Consider the following 19,610-nt stretch of genomic DNA (forward strand, 5'->3'; position numbering starts at 1 on the left):
TGTACTAATTATTCTGAAAAGAGAAGTCTCCAAAAAAAAAGGAAAAAAATGATTTCCACATCAGTGAGTATGCATCTCTTTCAGGGCAAGTCCCAAACAAAACTGAAAACTAGGCAAAGTCTGTCTCAGAGCTCAGCCCTTACTCTTTCCAAGCTTTCTCCCTCGACTTCCAGGTCTGTAACTTTCTCACATGCATGTCTGGGTGACAAATTTCTATCATCATTACAATATGCATTGTGTTAACATTTGTATGTTTTTATACTCTCCTCTACTAGATATTTATGTAACTTTGTATCCCTGGGCCCTCACACAGTATTGGTATGATCAATAAAATTTTATTAAATGCTTTAAATGGCATCCAATTTCCAGAGTTAGTGGACAGAATTAACCCCTAAGCAAGTTTTTCAAATGTAAAAGTCAGGATGACCGGCATAAGAATCATCCGGGAGGTATTTGGTACAAATTAGATCCCCAGGCCCCACCTAGACCTACTAAATTAAAATCTGGGTATAAGGCCCAGCTATCTGTATTTCCACAGGATCCCAGGCATTTCTGATGATTCCCAAGGTTTAAAAACTTCTGGAGTATGATGTGAGTTAAAAATAGTATGATAAGGGGAGATGAGAGGGTAGATGGGGTTAGAAGCTGGCAAAATGGACATGAAAAGAGTAAGTGGAGGGAGGGAGCGGGCTGTCTCATTGGGGGGAGAGTAACTGGGAGTATGTAGCAAGGTGTGTACAAGTTTTTATGTGAGAGACTGACTTGATTTGTAAACTTTCACTTAAAGCACAATAAAAATTATAAACAAAACAAATAGTATGATGTTGACCCAAAGGTTTAAAAAGGAGGTTTCAGAAAATAACATTTTTAAGAGCTAATGGGCTTTCAGAAAGGAGGGAAGAACCCCTAGCCTGAACCCCAGCCATTTCTATATGCTCCTTCTCTCTCTTCTAGCTATAACCTGTTGCCATCAAGTCGATTCCAACTAACAGCAGCCTTATAGGACAAAGTAGAACTACTCTATAGGATTTCTAAGGAGCTGCTGGTGGATTCTAACTGCCGGCCTTTTGGTTAGCAGCAGAGCTCTTAACCACTGTACCACCAGGGCTCCTACAAGGATAATAAACTTTTGCAGACATTTTCTTATTTGTCATAATTTTAAGCTATGACACACACACACACACACACACACACACACCCCAAAGCTCATCTGGCAATGTTGAGTTAAATTAAATATGTAAAAGTAATTTTGCATAAAGGTTTAGCAATTCAAATGAAATACATTTAACTAAGGATTTACTGATAAAGCTACCTTAAAAAAAAAAAATCCCTTCATTCTTGAAAAATCTGTCTAATTACATTCACTTTGGTTGATGATTCTGACCCATATACCACTTCTTTTAAAGATGTCTCTACAGTGTTCAGCTGATACAGCTTTGGAAAAGAGGTCATGGATATAAATAGAACAGTGATGTGGCCTAGGAACTACTCCTAAATTAGGGAAAATGGATTCCAAATGACTGCCTATCATAGAAAGCTCTTCTCTTGATAAAACCTCTCAGTAGAGTTATCAATGGAAATTCGAGTTCCTTCCCAGAAATCCCAGTTGCTAGGAAAATATTGTTGTCAGGTTTCAGGTCTGTTTATCATAAAACTTACTGAATACTGAGACACACTAGCAAAAGGAAAATACAATTGAAATACCCAGTCCAAACGTCTTTCTGTATTCCAATATTAGACATGGGAAACTGAAACATTTATGGGATCCTCTTTCTGCCGTACACACAGTAGACTGACCTGTAAGACCTACACAATAGTGTCCCAATTTCCCAATGTCCTCCTCCACTCTCCTAAGTTACTCCCTGCTTCAACCAAAAATGAATAACTCATTGCTCTTTGCACAATTTCTGTACCTCCCACAGCCATGTTTATGCTCAAAGTCATTGCTCTACCTGGAGTCCACCCACTCATTTTTTTAATAAAATAATTATTTAGAGTCTATTATTTTAAGGAGAGATTTTTAGGGATTTATGATTTACCAAAACTTTAAATGTGTCTCCACAGAATGGTAAAATGTCTGCTATATTTTCACAGGCACAGAATGAGTGCTAAACAATGTTAACATGTCACAAACGTGAATGGTGTGGGGCCCAATTAGCAAATCAAGTGGAAACATTTCATTAAGAATTTGTTTTTTAATGGGAAAGAGTCTAACCTCTATAAATCCTACAATTCTCTGATATCCATGAGATTACTATTTTTTTTCCCCTCAGGTTAAGTATAGTTTTAGGAAAGAAACCTCCACAAGTCAAATTCATCACACGCTTTCAAGTCCATCTCTCAGCCATATCCTTCCTGAAGGTATCCCTGGTCCTTCAGTAGTTACATATTGAATTGTGCTCCCAAAAAAGAGATGTTGAAGTCCTAATTCCTGTACCCAAACTCCTTCTCTCTGTCTTCTCATATCTAATCTAACTCCAAGTCCTTTCTACTTTACGTCCTAAAAATCTTCTGAACTTGCCCACTTCTCTCAATCTGTTACCACCATCTCCGATCCAAGTTAGCATCCTTATATTCTTCTACTCTTGTCTACTCTCTCATCACCTCAAATCTATACCCCATACTACAGCTGATGTGATCTTTTATAAAGCAAACCTACTTGTGTCACTCCTCTATTCAAAACTCTTCAATAACTCCCTTTTGTTTCCATGATTAAGATCAAGATTCTTAAAATGTTTAAAACACTTAAAGGCTACTGCCTACCTCTGCATCTTATCTTCTTCACTGTCTAAGTCTTAGCTACACTGAATTTGTTTAGTAGTTGCATACGTCTTGTTCCCTTCTGACTCAGGGTCTTTACATATCCTGACCACACTGCTTGGATTCCTCTCCTCCCACCCTGTCTTCTACCTAGTGAACTCCTATTTATTATTTAGATCTGAATTTAAAAGTCACCTCCTCAGGAGAGCCTTCCAGGACTCCGAGACTAAATAAGTCTCTCTGTTATACCATGCAATTTTTCTTAGTCATTCCTTATCATAATTTGTAATTACATAATGTGAACTCTCTAAGAAGGGAGGAGTTTTGCTTACCACTTGGTAGTGCCTGACACACAGTAAGTGCTCAAGAAACATTTCTTTCAAGTATGAATGGATGAAAGTTGTCATATAAATTGTGGACCTCCTTAGATCACGTGGTCTTGAGACTTTCCAGAGAAGCCTCATGAAATGAAAACAGCCTAAGCACCGGAACCTCTCCTACAATCTCATGCTAAATCCACCACCTATTAGCTTTGTGACTTCAAGCAAGTGGTTTAGCCTTTTCAAATCTTTTTCTTTTTCTGTGAAAGGGAGATATTTACAATCATTTTAACTCAAATTTAAGATAAGTTAAAATTCTCACTTTTCCAGTTTAAAAGATATTTATAAAAGTAAACCCAAGCAACTTAAAACTTGTCATAGATGAATAAACCTATTCATAGGGAGGCAGCAGGGCAGATTAACATTTGGGGTACATTCTCCTGGTCAACTACATATAGCTCCAAAACTGAGTCTTTAGAATCTTATTATCTCATAGAATCAAACAACCTTTTGAGAATTTCTTCCACCTGTCCCATCAAAAGATTGTAGGCTGTGTTTGAATCACTCCAGTGACCACAGCATATGACTTCAGCAAATCTATTTCATTGTTTGGAACACTGACTTTCAGAGGAATCTTGTAACTTCTACCCAAAGTTCCTCTCTAGCCTCCATAAGTCAAAGAGAATAAATCTTTATGATGCCCAACACATATTTTAAAATAGTGCAGGTCTGCTAAATTCTTTAAAAAAGAGACCTAGTTATATTCTCAACTCTTGGCTACAAGTCAAATTGCAATTTATAAATTCAAACTCATCCTCCACCTACTATGTCAAGGGTTTCATATTCACAATAAGAGTCCTTGGCTATTATCTCTTTTAAGTCTCAGGATAGACTTGTGCCATACTACTGTTCTCATTTTAAAGGGATAAAATCTGCTGGCTGACTGTCCAAGTTATTTAAGAACTGTAATAATTTTTTTTTAAAGGTGCAAGTTCCTTAAGAATCCAAGATTCAGAAATGTTAAGAAACTTGTCTACAGATTTACATTTAGTAAGTGGCAGAGATGTGATTTAAATTAATTCTGACAGACTTAAAAGCTCATATTTTAGAAAACAACAGTTGAAATTACTCAAGTATCAGGGAGCTAGTGTCTCTAATTAATTAGCTGAAGAAGCAGGACTGAAAATTGTTCTAATGTTAGAATACATACGCAATACATCGTATGAATCTATCATTTCTGAGTTTTGGATTTTTCCCTTCAAAAGGGACATCATAACTAATACCTTTCCCCAGGGTTGTTCTGGGAAATGAGATAACACAATTAAGGCATCCAGCACCATGCCTGGAACACAGCCTGTATTTAGTAAACAGGAGCTCATTTCCTTTAGTTCCATTTTGTTTTAAAGGAATTTGTACCTTTTTATCACAGGTTTTAATTGGTAAGTAACAGGGGGAGAATTATTTACAGTGAGACGGCATTTCTGCTACATAATAGCATTAATTAAAAATTTGGTGGGAATGTAATGGAAACACCCTGATTTAATGAGATTTGCATGTGGCATTGATGATAAGTGAGAGGTGGCTGTCCTATTTAGAAGCTCAATTGTCTCTGTTTCCGTTTTAGTGATCTCATTCAATACCCAGGTACTACAAACCTTGAGGGGGACATCACTGACACGTACATATGCTGACACTTGCCAGAAATCTTCTGCTGAATAACAGAAATTAGTACTTAATAACAATAATCCTTTAGGAAGAAAGATGGATTTAAGGGAGTTTTTTTTTTTTTTTTTTTAACAGAGTAACTAGATAATAAATCTTGAAATTGCAAAACGTTCATAAACTAAAAGCAAGTTGCTCATACTGCTCTGATGAAGTGGTTTGTGATAAGGATAAAAAACAGTTTGAGCTCAGAACTTAACTTCTTCACAGTTTATCAACGCACAAAAGAAAGGCAGTGGGTAATGACAGTTAACTCCACCACGCTAGCAAAAATCTTTCACTTGTGTAACGGGATAGCATCAGGGGCAGATTATCCAACAGACAGCAGATAATACAGATCATCTCTATTGAACAATTTCACACTTTTTTACTACACCCAAAATTCTGCATCTAGGTACGGCTAGCACCTCTCTCTCTCCCAACTGCACAACACCCTCCTATAGGATCAAAGCCGCTTTTCAAATTTACAACCCTGACAAGGACGGGTTACTCAGTAAACTAGGCAAGCACGGGCCTACCTGTGCTTATTTATTAATCTGTAGTGAACAATTTCGCATAGGTTTCACACATCTTTACTGGGTAATCTGCCCCTGGATAATATTTTTCCTTACTCAATATAGGAAATCCTAGCAACATGAATCTAACCCACTAAGAAAACTTGCTAGAGACTTACATCATGAAGAAATTTCCAGACAGTTTTTGGAAGTGATACACATTTGCTTGGTGTTATAAAAATTAGAAACATCAATTTCTTAGTTGCCACCGTTCATTAGCAACATATATATCAATAGGGACCAAGAAAAAAAAATCCAAAACATTTTGTTTGATAAATTCAGCAAGACACTTCATCAATATTGATTTCTGCTTAGCAATTCCAAGTATTTTAGCCTCTAACTGTCCTTGAAATTTGTACAACCCTAACAGAAAATGTTCTCTGAACAGAGAAGGAAAATAATTCAGGATGGCATATAAGAATCTGAAAAAAAAAATTAGGTTCAATTTTATGTTGGTCTTAGACATTATATAACTCAATATTACTTTAAGACACATGGTCACCTTCTTAAATGATGTAGTATATTTCAGGCAATTCAGATAAAAATGATTCATGAAGACAGTTGTGGATCTATCCTCAAGAATGAGAATTCATGAGAAACCAGTGAAGATGATAAAAATAATGCAATTAAGGGAGTTATCTCTCCTGTCATCTACTTTTAACTCTTTCTCCTACCATCCATCCCCAGTATTTGTCTGGTATACAAAGTAATTCTAATAACCTGAAAGAATTACCTGAAGCAAATAAGCACTTTATCCTTTTCTACTAAGCACAGGATCCAATATATTTACATATATACAAACACATATACATATAAGCATATACATATCACACACACACTAACACACCATATATACCAAGAAACAGTGACAGCTAAGGATTGGTAGTTGGAAGATATGGCCTTGGTGATAGAAACAACATGAGACCACATAATAGAATTTTGCAAGACCAATGACTCCTTCATTGCAAACGCTTTTTTTCAACAACACAAACAGATGCTATACATGTGGATTTCGCCAGACAGAATACACAGGAATCAAACTGACTACATGCGTGGAAAGAGATGATGGAAAAGCTCAATATCATCAGTCAGAGCAAGGCCAGGGGCCCATTGTGGAACAAATCGTCAACTTCAAGTTGAAGTTGATGTACAACTTTAAGTTGAAGAAAATTAGAACAAGTCCATGGGAGCCAAAGTACAATCTTGAGTATATCCCACCTGAATTTAGACACATTTCAAGAATAGATTTGACACAAAAAGGACCAGATTCACTGGCCTAATAGAGACTGGAAAAACCCTGAGAGTAAGGTCCCAGACACTCTTTTAGCTCAGTAATGAAGTCACTCCTGAGGTTCACCCTTCATCCAAAGGCCCATAAAACAAAATGAGACTAAAGGGGCACACCAGCCCAGCAGCAAACAGTAGAAGGCAGTTGGGGACAGGAAAACTGGTAATAGGGAACCCAAGGTCAAGAAGGGAGAGTGTTGACATGTCATGGGGTTGTTAACCAATGTCATAAAACAATGCAAAAAGAAAGAACAGATTTGACACACTGAACACTAAAGACCAAACACCAGATGAGTTATGAAGTGACATCAAGGACATCATGCATGAAGAAAGCAAGAGATCATTAAAAAGGCACAAAAGAAAAAAAAGACCAAAATGGATGTCAGAAGAGACTCTGAAAGTTTCTCTTGAACTTAGGGTAGCTAAAGGAGGAAATGATCAAGTAAGAGAGCTGAACAGAAGATTTTGAAGGGCAGCTCAAGAAGACGAAGTAAAGTCTTATAATGAAATGTGCAAAAACCTGGAGTCAGATAACTAAAAGGGGAGAACATGCTTGGCATTTCTCAAGCTGAAAGAACTGAAGAAAAATTCAAGACTCGAGTTGGAATATTGAAGGATTCTATGGGGAAAATATTAAACAACTCAGGAAGCATCAAAAGAAGATGGAAGGAATAACAGTCAATGTACCAAAAAGAATTGGTCAACATTCAACCATTTCAAGAGGTAGGATATGATCAAGAAACAATGGTACTGAAGGAAAAGGTCCAAGCTGCACTGAAGGCACTGGTGAGAAATAAGGCTCCAGGATACCAACTGAGACGTTTCAACTAACAGATGAAATGCTGGCAGTGCTCATTCATCTATGCCAAGAAATTTGCAAGACAGCTACCTGTACAACTGACTGAAAGATCTCCATATTTGTGCCCATTTCAAAGAAAGGCAATCCAACAGAATGCAGAAATTATCGAACAATACCATTAATATCGCATGCAAGTAAAATTTTGTTGAAGATAATTCAAGAACAGTTGCAGCAGTACATCAACAGGGAACTGCCAGAAATTCAAGCTGGATTCAGAAGAGGACATGAAACAAGGGATATCATTGCTGATGTCAGATGGATCCTGGCTGCAATTAGAGAATATCAGAAAGATGTTTACCTGTGATTTATTGACTATGCAAAGGCATTTGAATTTGTGGATCATAACAAATTTTGGATAACATTGTGAAGAATGGGAATTCCAGAACACTTCTCATGCCCAAACTGTCCATAGACCAAGAGGTAGTAGTTTGAACAAAACAAGGGGATACTGCATGGTTTAAAATCAGGAAATGTGTGTCATGGTTGTATCCTTTCGCCATACTTATTCAATCAGTATGCTGAGCAAATAGCCCAAGAAGCTGAACTATATGAAGAAGAATGTAGCATCAGGATTGGAGGAAGAATCAATCATTAACAACCTGCGATATGCAGATGACAGAACATTGCTTGCAGAAAGTGAAGAGGACTTGGAGCATTTACCAAAGAAGATCAAAGACTACAGTCTTCAGTATAGATTACGCCGCAACATAAAGAAAACAAAAATCCTCACAACTGGACCAATAAGCAACATCATGAAAAATGGAGAAAAGATAGAAGTTCTCAAAGATTTCATTTTACTTGGACCTACAATCAACACCCATGGAAGCAACAGTCAAGAAATCAAATGACACTCTGCATTGGCAAATCTGCTCTGAAAGAGTTCTTTCAAGTGTTAAGAAGCAAAGAAGTCACTTTCAGGACTAAGCTGTACCCGACCCAAACCAGGGTATTTTTAATTGCCTCATATGCGTGTGAAAGCTGGACAATGAATAAGGAACACTGAAGAAGAATGATGCAACTGAATTATGATGTTGGTGAAGAATACTGATTATACCATGGACTGCCAGAAGAATGAACAAATCTGTCTTGGAAGAAGCACAGCCAAAATGCTCCTTACAAGTGAGAATGGTGAGACTTTGTCTCATGTACTTTGGACATGTTATTAGGAAGAACTAGTCCCTGCAGAAGGACATCATGCTTGGTAAAGTAGTGGGTCATTGAAAAAGAGAAAGACCCTCAACAAGATGGGTTGACACAGTGGCTGCAACAATGGGCTCGAATATAGCCAACAATTATGAGGACTGGACAGTGTGTACACTGATCATTAACACTGGGCAGTGTTTTGTTCTGTTGTACATAGGGTTGCTATGAGTAGACACTGACTCAACAGCACTTAACAACAACAGATACAATTAGTCTCCTCATTTACAGATGAAGAAACTGAGGCAAAGAAAGGTTAAGTAGGCGGTTACAGATGAAAAGATGATAATTCCAAGTAGTGTACTCAAGATAGTGCTGGGATGCAGCAGCCTTGGCTGAACGGAGGGTGACAAAAGTGAAGGACCCATCCTTCTACTTGCTTCTTCATCTTCAACCTAAGCACTTGCCAAAGGCAAAAATATAAATGAGGCAAAAACCCCATCAGGTAATTTTAGGGCATTATAGTATTTTGAAACTGACAATATTTTGAAACTGACAATATAATCCACACACCCTACCCCATTAGAGAAGCTATTATAACAGAAAGCTTATCTGTGGCTTTCACTATACCTTTGAAGGCATATAAATTAGTTCTTTTCCACTCATTAAAATTGTTCTAAAAATATATGCTAATTTCCATAACACTAAGCTTCTATGGAGTCATACCCCACTACCAGGTGAGTTGAAAATGTTTATTGACTGAGTGAATGAATTAATTAATAAAATATTTTATTTTGTTTTTACTTCAAAAATCCCTCTTTTCTCAATTTACTAGAGAATGCTGTTGCTTCATTTCCAATAAAGTACCAACAAGAGAAAATGCCCTTGATATACATGGAAACCACAGAAAAGAACTAGTATAAATCTGTAATAGTTTTCAGTCTCATAATAGTGTATATAAAAAAAAAATGTATATACTAATCATTAAAACAGAAAATATGCAAATCTTAGGGAAAAAAACGACCCAGTTGCTCTTTACTAAATGGAACTGACATTTAGTACTGGGAAGTGGAGGGATGTGATTTATACATATTTATAACATTCCAAGAAAAATCTACTTTAAAAGACCATTTTATCATAAACAAAACAAGAGGAAAGGAAGCTTTTCTTTTTCTTTTTTTCTGTAAAATCCATGCCACACTGGAGTAATATCCCTGAGATTCTGCTTCAATTTCTGAAGCGTTGCTGAAAGTCCAGTGAACAGAAGGCTTTAGTAGCTCCGTATTCTCAAGTGTCAAGACAAATCAAAATTCTTGAGGCACTGAGTTCTTTAGCCTTGTAACTTTATGTAAAAAGTGTCTGCTTTCAGTTCTTACCAAGGAGGTTAAAGATGTGATTTAAGTCTGGGCGATAGCTCCCTTATCCAATTTACAAACTCAGATGCTACTAGAATATCAGTGCAAAGCCTAGTGGCTTCACCAAAGTCCCAGAATCTGAAGGGCTAGCTTGTCTTGCAATTTCCTTGGGATATTAACATTCATAATCAAAACTGAACTATGATCACTTTATATAAACTTTACTACCATGTATATTTATCACTATTTATTACTGCATTCTTTATTTATTTTTAGAATTTATAGGCTCCCCCCCCAAAAAAATAGTTAAAGAGTTAGAGTTAATAAGAGTCTGTAGCTAATAAAAAAAAAAAAAAAAAAATTTTTTTTTTTGTGTAGCTAATCAGTCTTAGTAGAAATACAACCAGAATGTTGTTCAGAAGGCAGAGTGGCAATAAGTCAGCTCGCTTACTTTGGACACATCATCAGGAAAGATCGATCACTAGAAAAGGACATCATGTTTGGTAAGCAAAGGGTCATCGAAAACACAGGAAACCCTCAGTGAAATGGACTGACGCAATAGCCCCCACAACCTACTCAAACATACCAACAACGATCCTGAAGATGGCACAGAACCAGGCACAATTTTGTTCTGTTATACATAAGGTAGCCATGACTCAGAGCTGACTAACAGCAACGACACAAAGCAGAAGAACAATCCACTTATATAAATTAAGTGAAATTTGCATGATGTTAATGGCATTTCTGACTCTTTTTATTGGTATTGTGCTTATGGAGGCTCAGTATTGACTCAGAGTCAATACTGAGTTTTCACTGGTCTTTTGAGGCATTCAGAAGAACCCAAAGTGTCTAAACCAACTTTCAAATTGCATCAATACCAAAATTGCCCCCAAATATATTCTATTCATTTTCAAGAGTGGATAGAACTCAACTGCTAACTCTTCCAGTATCTCTGTGGGTCTAATTCTGGTTTTAGCACTTAAAAGCATAGTGGACATCTTTGCTGAGGTTACTATATCTGGTTCCCCCTTGACTCTAAAGAAGGGTCCTGTGCAACTTCTCACCCCAGGCCTGGCCTTGGCCAGGGAGAGAGCTCTAGTTCTGTATCCATATTTGTCCCGATGCCCCTCTTCATATTTGTCGCCTGGCCATACTGCCTGGTTTCCAGTCTCTGTTATCCAATCCCCTTGGGTTCAGTCCCAAGGTCTGTGTCCCTTAAGAGTGAGTGTGGATTCCTTTTCCTTTCTATTTTGCTGATCTGCCTGGACTCTGATTTCTGCCAGGGCTTATAATAATCACATTCCCTTGCCAACATGTACTAATTTCTTCTGAATCTCAATATCAGATTCCTTGATATAACAGACTGTTGGTCCTGGCATCTCTTGGCTTTCTACCCCTTCTCCCTAACCTAAGCTTGATACTGATAATCAATGTCTAGCTCCATGATATCTGCAAACCAGGTTTGAAGCTGGTGATAGGAATGGTCCCTCCAGTGGGGTAAAAATATTTTATTACTGACATTGTTTAGAGCTGCTGAGTATTGTGATAATAAAAATGCAGATAAATTTTTACTGTTTCATTAAAAAAAATTATACCCCCTACTGCCTGTACTCAAGACCATTATGCCTACTGTGTGCATCTTGGGGTACTACTTCTCCATGAGAGGATATTAAGGGAGAAGGTGCTAGCTGGCTTTTGACAAAGGTAGGAGGGCAAATGTGAGAGCTCTCAACTTTTAAAGATGCAGCTTCTCAGACTTCTAAACATTTGCAAATAGAAGGAATGGGAAATGGATTTGGGTAAGGTGAACATACAGTTTTCCTCATCATATGAAAGTATAACTACAGTTATTGATCCTATAACATTGCTTTGAAACAGTTTCCACTTCATGTTTACCACATGATCTTTGTCTAGACCACAGCCTGGACTTGTGGGAAAACTGTAGGCTTTAGAGAGAGACAGTTGTTGGTTCAAATTCCGATTTATTAACTATATAATTTGGATCACTTAACCTTTCTTAAACTCAATATTTTTTATCTAATAATAAATATAGTGGTAGCTACACTACATGCTAGCCATGGGAGATTAAACGAAATCATTCATATTTTATGCATTTCTAATAAGCACTGGGTATATTACAGGGTCACTATGAGTTGGAATCAACTTGATGGCAACGGGTTTGGGTTTTTTTGTTGTTGTTGTTTTTAAATACTACAGTTGAGAAGCCCTGGTGGTGCAATGGTAAAGAGCTTGGCTGCTAACCGAACCCAAAAGTGGTTCTGCAGGAGAAAGGACCTGGCCATCCCATAAAGATTACAGCCTAGAAAACTCTATGAGGAATTTCTACTCTGTCATATAAGGTCTCTATTAGTCAGAACCATTTCACGGCACACAAAAACAACATACTGTAGTTACGTACGTACCAGCACAAGCACATATAAACATAATCACATAACAATTCCCCATATATCCAGATACATCTTACTGAGAAATAATAACAGCAGCTAACACTTATATTTACTACCATATACCAGCTGCTGTTCTAAGCAATTTGTATATATTATTTCATTGAGATGCTCACAATATTACTGTGGGGTAGATATATTTAGTATCTTTATTTTATAGGGTATAGAACTAGGGCAACAGAAATGGTTAAAGGTGAAAAGATAAGAAATCTAAGGGGTGTATTTAAAATAGCACTGGGATTCTGCAGTCTTGACTGGATAGAATAAAAGAAACACGGAGGAATCACCCTTCTGCTTGCTTCTCCCTTATTTCCAACCTAAGTGCTTGCCAAAGGCAAAAATATAAAATGAGGCAAAACCCACATTATTTTGCTTTTATATCTGATGCCATTATTATTATTTATGCCATTGATAAAATTTTAGTTACTGGTTCTTTGTTTTGTTCATTCTCTAAAATCTATAAAACCCGAGGAGCAAAATGTTACACGGTACGTTACTGATGTTGACTTTTAAGTAAATGTTTTCTAATTACAAGAGGATCAAAATTATAATCCATGCTTTCTTCAGTTTACCTAGGTTTTACTTAATACTCATACACCTGTAATATCTTGGCAGTCAAGCACTGTAAAGGCTTTAATTTTCTCAGATTTTGAGATATGCACAGTGAAATCTACAGTTTCTTCCCAAGCCTCCTACTTTATAGAAGGTTTGGTTATCTTAACAGAACCATTTTATTACAGCCTAACTTAGCTGAACTCTACCACTGGAATTATAATTCGTAATGGCATCCGCTCCCTCATGATAGGAAAGCATGGGATAAAGAGATGATCAGGAAAGACAACCATAAATTTATAGTTGGTCTTATCGCATAGCAGCAGATTTTGAACTTCTCCTGAGGGGCAGTACCTCTTGCTTCCTCGCGGCGTTCAGCTTCACCTGATTTCCTTCCACATTTCTAACATAAAACATAAATGCGCAGGACCTTATTTTCCTCTGTGGTATGATTATTTCACTCAAAATTCTATGCATACTTTAGATCCAGGAAAATTCTTTTTCATTTTATAAAATCTGTAGATTTGTGGATCTTAAAAAAAAAAAAAATTCTAGAGCTTTATAGATACTTTTTTCATTCAACAGCAATTTAAAATTTACCAAACATGACCCAAACCAAAACCAAAACCATTGCTGGCAAGTCGATTCCAACTCATAATGACCCTACAGAACACAGAGGAACTGCCCCATAGGATTTCCCAGGCTGTAATCTTTTCGGAAGGAGCCCTGGTGACACAGTGGCTAAGTATACTCTACAAACCGCGAGGTCAATGGTCTGGGGAGAAAGATGTGGCAATCTGCTCCCATAGATTTACAGCCTTGGAAGCCCCTCTGTCCTTTAGGGTGGCTATGAGTCAGAATTGACCCAGCCGCGATGGGTTTGTTTTTTGTTTTTTGTTATTGTTGTTGTTGTTGTTTTCAGTTTTTAATTTTTACAGAAGCAGACTGCCGCATTTTTCTCGCAGGGAGCTGCTGATAGGTTCGAACTGCCAATCTTTTGGTTAGCAGCAGAGCTCTTTAAGCACTGCGACACCAGTGTTCCTTAACCAAACATAGCATAGCATAAAATACCAAAACCAAAAAACCAAACCCAGTGCCGTTGAGTCAATTCGGATTCAGAGCGACCCTACAGAACAGAGTAGAACTGCCCCATAGAGTTTCCAAGGAGGCCTGGCAGATTCGAACTGCTGACCATTTGGTTAGCAGCCATAGCACTTAACCACTACGCCACCAGGATTTCCATAGTATAAAATAGCACTGTGTAAATTTTCTAGAAAAGAAGCTGGAATTATTAAAATTAGAAATACTAGGTCAAGTAAAGAATTTCTACTTTATATATCTCCTGATGTATTCCACAAAATATACTTTGTTTTATCCTATACAAGAGTGATATTCTCCCTTCATTTGCCTTTCCCCCTCACTGCTCATAATCATTGCTCTGGCATCAGCATACATTGTGCTTCCCAGTCTGGATCCCCTCCTCCAAAAGGCAGCCAACCTAACCCTGAGTAAATATCCAAAGTTGCTCTAAACACTTATCCCATAGATATACACATATTAATAAAACGAAAATACGTTAAAAACACGTTGGACTTACTACTTTAAAACGTAGTAACATTTCATAAGCAAATTCAGTTTAAGAGAATTTGTGGACCAGAATTATTATTTTTACTACTATTATTGTTACTGCTTTTGTTTATTTTTTGAGTGTGCATACATAGGAAACCCTGGTGGCATAGCGGTTAAGAGCTATGGCTGCTAACCAAAAGGTCAGCAGTTCGAATCCTCGAGGTGCTCCTTGGAAACTCTATGGGCTAGTTCTACTCTGTCCTGTAGAGTTACTGTGAGTTGGAATCAACGGCAACAGGTTTTTTTTTTTTTTTTTTAATACGTGTGTGTGTGTGTGTGTGTGTGTGTGTGTATAGTATAAAGCATAGTCTTAAGTATCAGAGAAAAAGTAGAACCATTTTGTAAGGTAAAACTTGCTCATAATTATTTCTGACCATATGAGACTGTCCATGATTTAACAATATACAAGGAAATCTGAAAATCATATTTTCTTTTTCCTTTATCTCTGAGATAACCCAGCTTATGTCAAAAGCGGGGAGACTTGATGTTATAAAATCTAATTATATTTTTTAACTGTGAAACTGTTGTGGTGCCATCAGAACACTTTACTTTCCTTCTTTTCTGAAAACCTAACTGACAATTATATTTAAATCCGTCCCATATTTTTCTAGAGGAGAATCTATCATTCTCTTTTAGTTTTAAAAAACTAGGGCCAAAAAGAAAGCCTGCTTTAGCTGAAGGAAGTTAACACTGCAAATCAGGGGTTCAGGAAGCAGGAGAAATTGAGAGCTACAGAGACTGGTGCAATTATTGCCCGATTCTGGAGGAAGAAAAGTGCTAGCAAATTCAGGCAACTCTCTCTCTTCTGAAAATGACTGAGTATAACAGTGAAAGACTCATTATAGTGTCTCTCTAGTTTAGGACTAGACATTGGGCTACCTCTACCATAAATTATATAACAATAAATTATAAACAAATTGAAGATAATTTGTAATAACTCTTATTTTGTGTAACAAGACAAATCCCTCATACACACTTCACATGGAAAGTGTAGCACTCAGAAGAGATTCGATAAACATATTTAACATTGGCTAGTGGTTAAATGCTACGGCTGCTAACCAAAGGGTTGCTAGTTCATATCCACCAGGTGCTCCTTGGAAACTCTGTGGTGCAGTTCTACTCTGTCCTATGGGGTTGCTATGAGTCGGAACCGACTCGACGGAAATGGTCTTTTTTTTTTTTTAATATACTATAGATTTTTTTTTTTTTTATAGATGGAGCCCTGGTGGTGCAGTGGTTAAGAGCACAGCTGCTAAGCAAAAGGTCGACAGTTCAAATCCACCAGCCACTCCTGGGAAACTCTATGGGGAAGTTCAGCTCTGTCCTATAGGGTTGCTATGAGTCAGAATCAACACCATGGCAATAGGTTTGGTTTTTTGACTCCATACTATAGATGGAGTCCCTGGATGGTGTAAATGAATAACATGTTTGGCTACTGACCAAAAGGTTGGAGGTTTGAGTCTAACCAGAGGTACCTCTGAAGAACAGTTTGGTGATCTACTTCCAAAAAATCAGCTATGGAAAACAATATATATTCTTATATTTAACAAAATACGTAGAAGGCACAGTTTCAGATACTTCCTAGACATAACCAAACACATTGCAGGACTGGATTACTGGGTTTGAAGGTTTAGGACCACAGTCTCATGAGACAACTTGGTCAACTGGCATAACATAGTTTATAAAGTTTATGTTCTACAGCCTAGTTTGGTGAGCAGCATCTGGAGTCTTAAAAGCTTGTGAGCAGACATCTGAGATGTAACTATTGGTCTCTACTCATCTAGAGCAAAAGAGAAAGTAAGAAACCAAAAACTCAAAGAAGAAACTAGTCCACCAGACTAGCAGCCCACATGAATCATGGTCTCATCTACCCTGAGAGCAGAAGAACTAGATGGTGCCCAGGTACCACTACTGACCATTCAGACCAGGGACACAATAGATGGTGCCAGATAAAACGTGAGAAAAATATGGACACAAACTCAAAATCTTTAAAAAGGCCAGACTTACTGGGCCAGTAGAGACAAGAGAGACTCCCAAGACTATCACCCTAAGATACTCTTTAAACTTGGAACTGAAACCACTCCTGGAGTCACCTTTCAGCTAAATGACAGATTGGCTCCTAAAATAAACAATATCACCCGTGAATAGTGCATGCCTTTAAAAAAAAAAAAAATCCATATGAGACAAAGCAGTCAACATTTACCCTAAAGCAAAGATGAAAAGGCAAGGGGGGCAGGGAAACTAGTTAATGGAAATGGAACAACCAGAACAGAAATAATGAGAATGTTGGTACATTGTGAAAAATACGACCAATGTCACTGAATAATATGTATAGAAATTGTTAAATTGGAAACTAATTTGCTGTGTAAACTTTCACCAAAAACACATTAAAATGTCAAAAAAAACAAAAAACTGTATGGAGCACAGTTCGACTCTGACAACATGGAGTCACCATGAGTCTGAATCAACTAGATTATAGCAACTGGTTACATATTATAGATAATGGAACCATAGAACACCTTTCTCTGAAGAAGACATGTCTCAACAACAACAACAACAAAAAACACTCTCAGGATCATAATATGAGATTACAAAGTGAAACAGGTTGTTATCAAGTCTGCTTATGTGAAGGTCACATTATAAAAAGAAGTTGCTGATCTAGATGGGTTAGTAAAGAGAGAGAAAAGAAACTACAGTTCAGTTTTGCTTATTTATATTAAAGGTATTTGCTGTTCTTCATATAAATCGGCCACGGGCACTGACTGCATAATTCATACGGAATCCTATGTAAATTTCATTCTTATCCTAGATAGAGGACTGAACCACTCAAAATATTACCATGGTTTTAATGAGAAACTAGTAGAGTTTCCAAAGTCAGACCAGCAGATGGTGACTGGCACCCATTTAAATTCATTTTCATTATGCAGCTTGGAAAATTAAGGTGGCCCAACTGAAAACCACTGGTCATCTTGGCAATAGCTAGAATAGCTGCATGTATTCTCTTAGAATTAGAGGAATCTCACTTAGCTGACAAAGCAGTGCAGCACACTGATTAGCCATGATTGAACTTGTAACGCGATGAATATTTTAGCTTAAGTTGCTGTTTCTTTTTAACAGTCAAGTTACAATTCTTTCTTTATATTGATCTCTAAGTAAGATTAAGTTTCCGGTTATAAATTGCCTACAATTCAGCAATTTTAATTTTTTTAATCATAAATTCTGAGGGCTAAGTCATATAAGAATTTTCCTTACTGAGCAATATTTACCAAAGTTAATAGTAAAAATTTACTCCTAATGAAAGTTTACTCGCAAGGCAAAAATACCTATATCCTATATAACTATTTCTAAATTAAAGAGATCATTTAATATTAAGTTTAAGTATTAAAAAAAAAGTGTTCTTGCAATTTAATTATCATGACAATTTACTAGTAAAAACATTTACATATAGGTAACTAAACTCCCTTACTTTATAGATATCCAAAAACCCACACTGGTGGTCGAACCGTGTGTACAGCTCGTTCAGCATGCTGATCACCTGCATGGGAGTACACTGGGCACAGATGGCAGTGAAACCCACGATGTCTGAGAAGAGCATGGTCACATCATCAAACTTTCTGGCCTGCACTTGCTGCCCTTGCCACAACTGCTGGGCTACATCGCCAGGGAAAATGGAATATAGGAGATCCACTGTCTTCTTCTTCTCTTCTTCCAGGGCCTGGTGAGTTCTTTCTAAAGTTGCCTTTAATTTATCCATCCTCTTCTTCAAGCCATCTTGGGCCTTTGCCTGCTCACCAACCAAAATGACATCTCGAGTGGCATCATGGATAGGGATGTCCGAGAGATGCAGCCCTCGGCCCATGAGTTCGTCCAGCTTGTCCACACAGGGAGAGCCCAAAAATAAAATGGAATTTGATTCTGGGACATGGATCATCTGTCCTTTGACTTCCATCACCTGCAAAATTAATATGGAATTTATATCAGTGCTCTTCACATACTAGGTTCACAGAATTGATATATTATCTGATGAAAAGAAGATGCAAGAACAGTATTATTATCTATATTGACTTTCTGCGTTCATGTAAGCCAATTTAAATATGATTTCCGCCAGTGTAAAAGTCATGGTTCTGAATAGAGACAACTGTTACTGTGTACGACTCAGCCACTTTCCATACACAACAATGAAATTAAAGTGAGATTAATGAGAAATGAAACAGGAACACATTTTTTATTCAAAATTAAATTACTACCAGCTACATTGTGAGACTGGTTTACGGCTAATTCAAAAACTTTCAACCTGTTTAATAAGAATGGAATTAGGATAAGTCCATCTGTCAAAATAACTACACTTAACTGTCATTAAAATAACATTCCTTTTGTAAAGTAAGTCCAGGAGATTAAAATGAATCAAAATAGTTGCTTGGCCTTATGTGAGTCATTTTTCAGCCAGCTATAGTCCTTTGAAAATTAAGTAGTCTTTATATATAGATAATGATGACTAAATAAGTGTACCATTCACTCTGTCTTAAAAATAAAATTTAAACCAGACATCATTAAACCAGCATTACCAGAAAATAATTCAGCCAGTGTATTCATATAAGCCAAAAATAACCCAAAAGTTCAGGATAGCAATAAAGACAGCCAGTTATTAAGATAAAGAGTCTGAGCATGTAGCAGTTTAAATCTATCCTTTCTCACTCTGCCCTTTCACTGGATAATTTCGGGGAATGATGTTTAATGGGAAATTTAGTGAATCACAGGTTTATGTTATCTTAGCTTCTTGGTTCCAGAATAAAGAGTCAGAGAGGATGAGCACCAGTAAAAAAGGAAAGGTAGGCTTAGGATAATGCATTGAAACAGAGTTATTTGGGTTAGAACAAGGTATTTCAGCACACGGGGAGAGAAAGTTGGTTATAATTGTTTAGAAAGAACAGTCTAAAAGTTGACCAATTGAGACTGTGCACAAGTTC

The 19,610-nt window shown here is 37.1% G+C and overlaps 1 protein-coding gene across 2 annotated transcripts in view; it reads right to left on the minus strand.

Moving 5' to 3' along the window:
* Positions 1-19,610, minus strand: part of GUCY1A2 (guanylate cyclase 1 soluble subunit alpha 2) — a 420,035-nt gene that overhangs the window by 151,705 nt on the left and 248,720 nt on the right. For both annotated transcript variants that reach the window (XM_064288867.1, XM_064288866.1), the window contains exon 5: positions 18,110-18,595. In XM_064288867.1, the coding sequence (XP_064144937.1) occupies positions 18,110-18,595 (486 nt within the window). The remainder of the gene's footprint in view (positions 1-18,109; positions 18,596-19,610) is intronic.

Source organism: Loxodonta africana, chromosome 7 (assembly GCF_030014295.1).
Source record: "Loxodonta africana isolate mLoxAfr1 chromosome 7, mLoxAfr1.hap2, whole genome shotgun sequence".
NCBI lineage: Eukaryota > Metazoa > Chordata > Mammalia > Proboscidea > Elephantidae > Loxodonta > Loxodonta africana.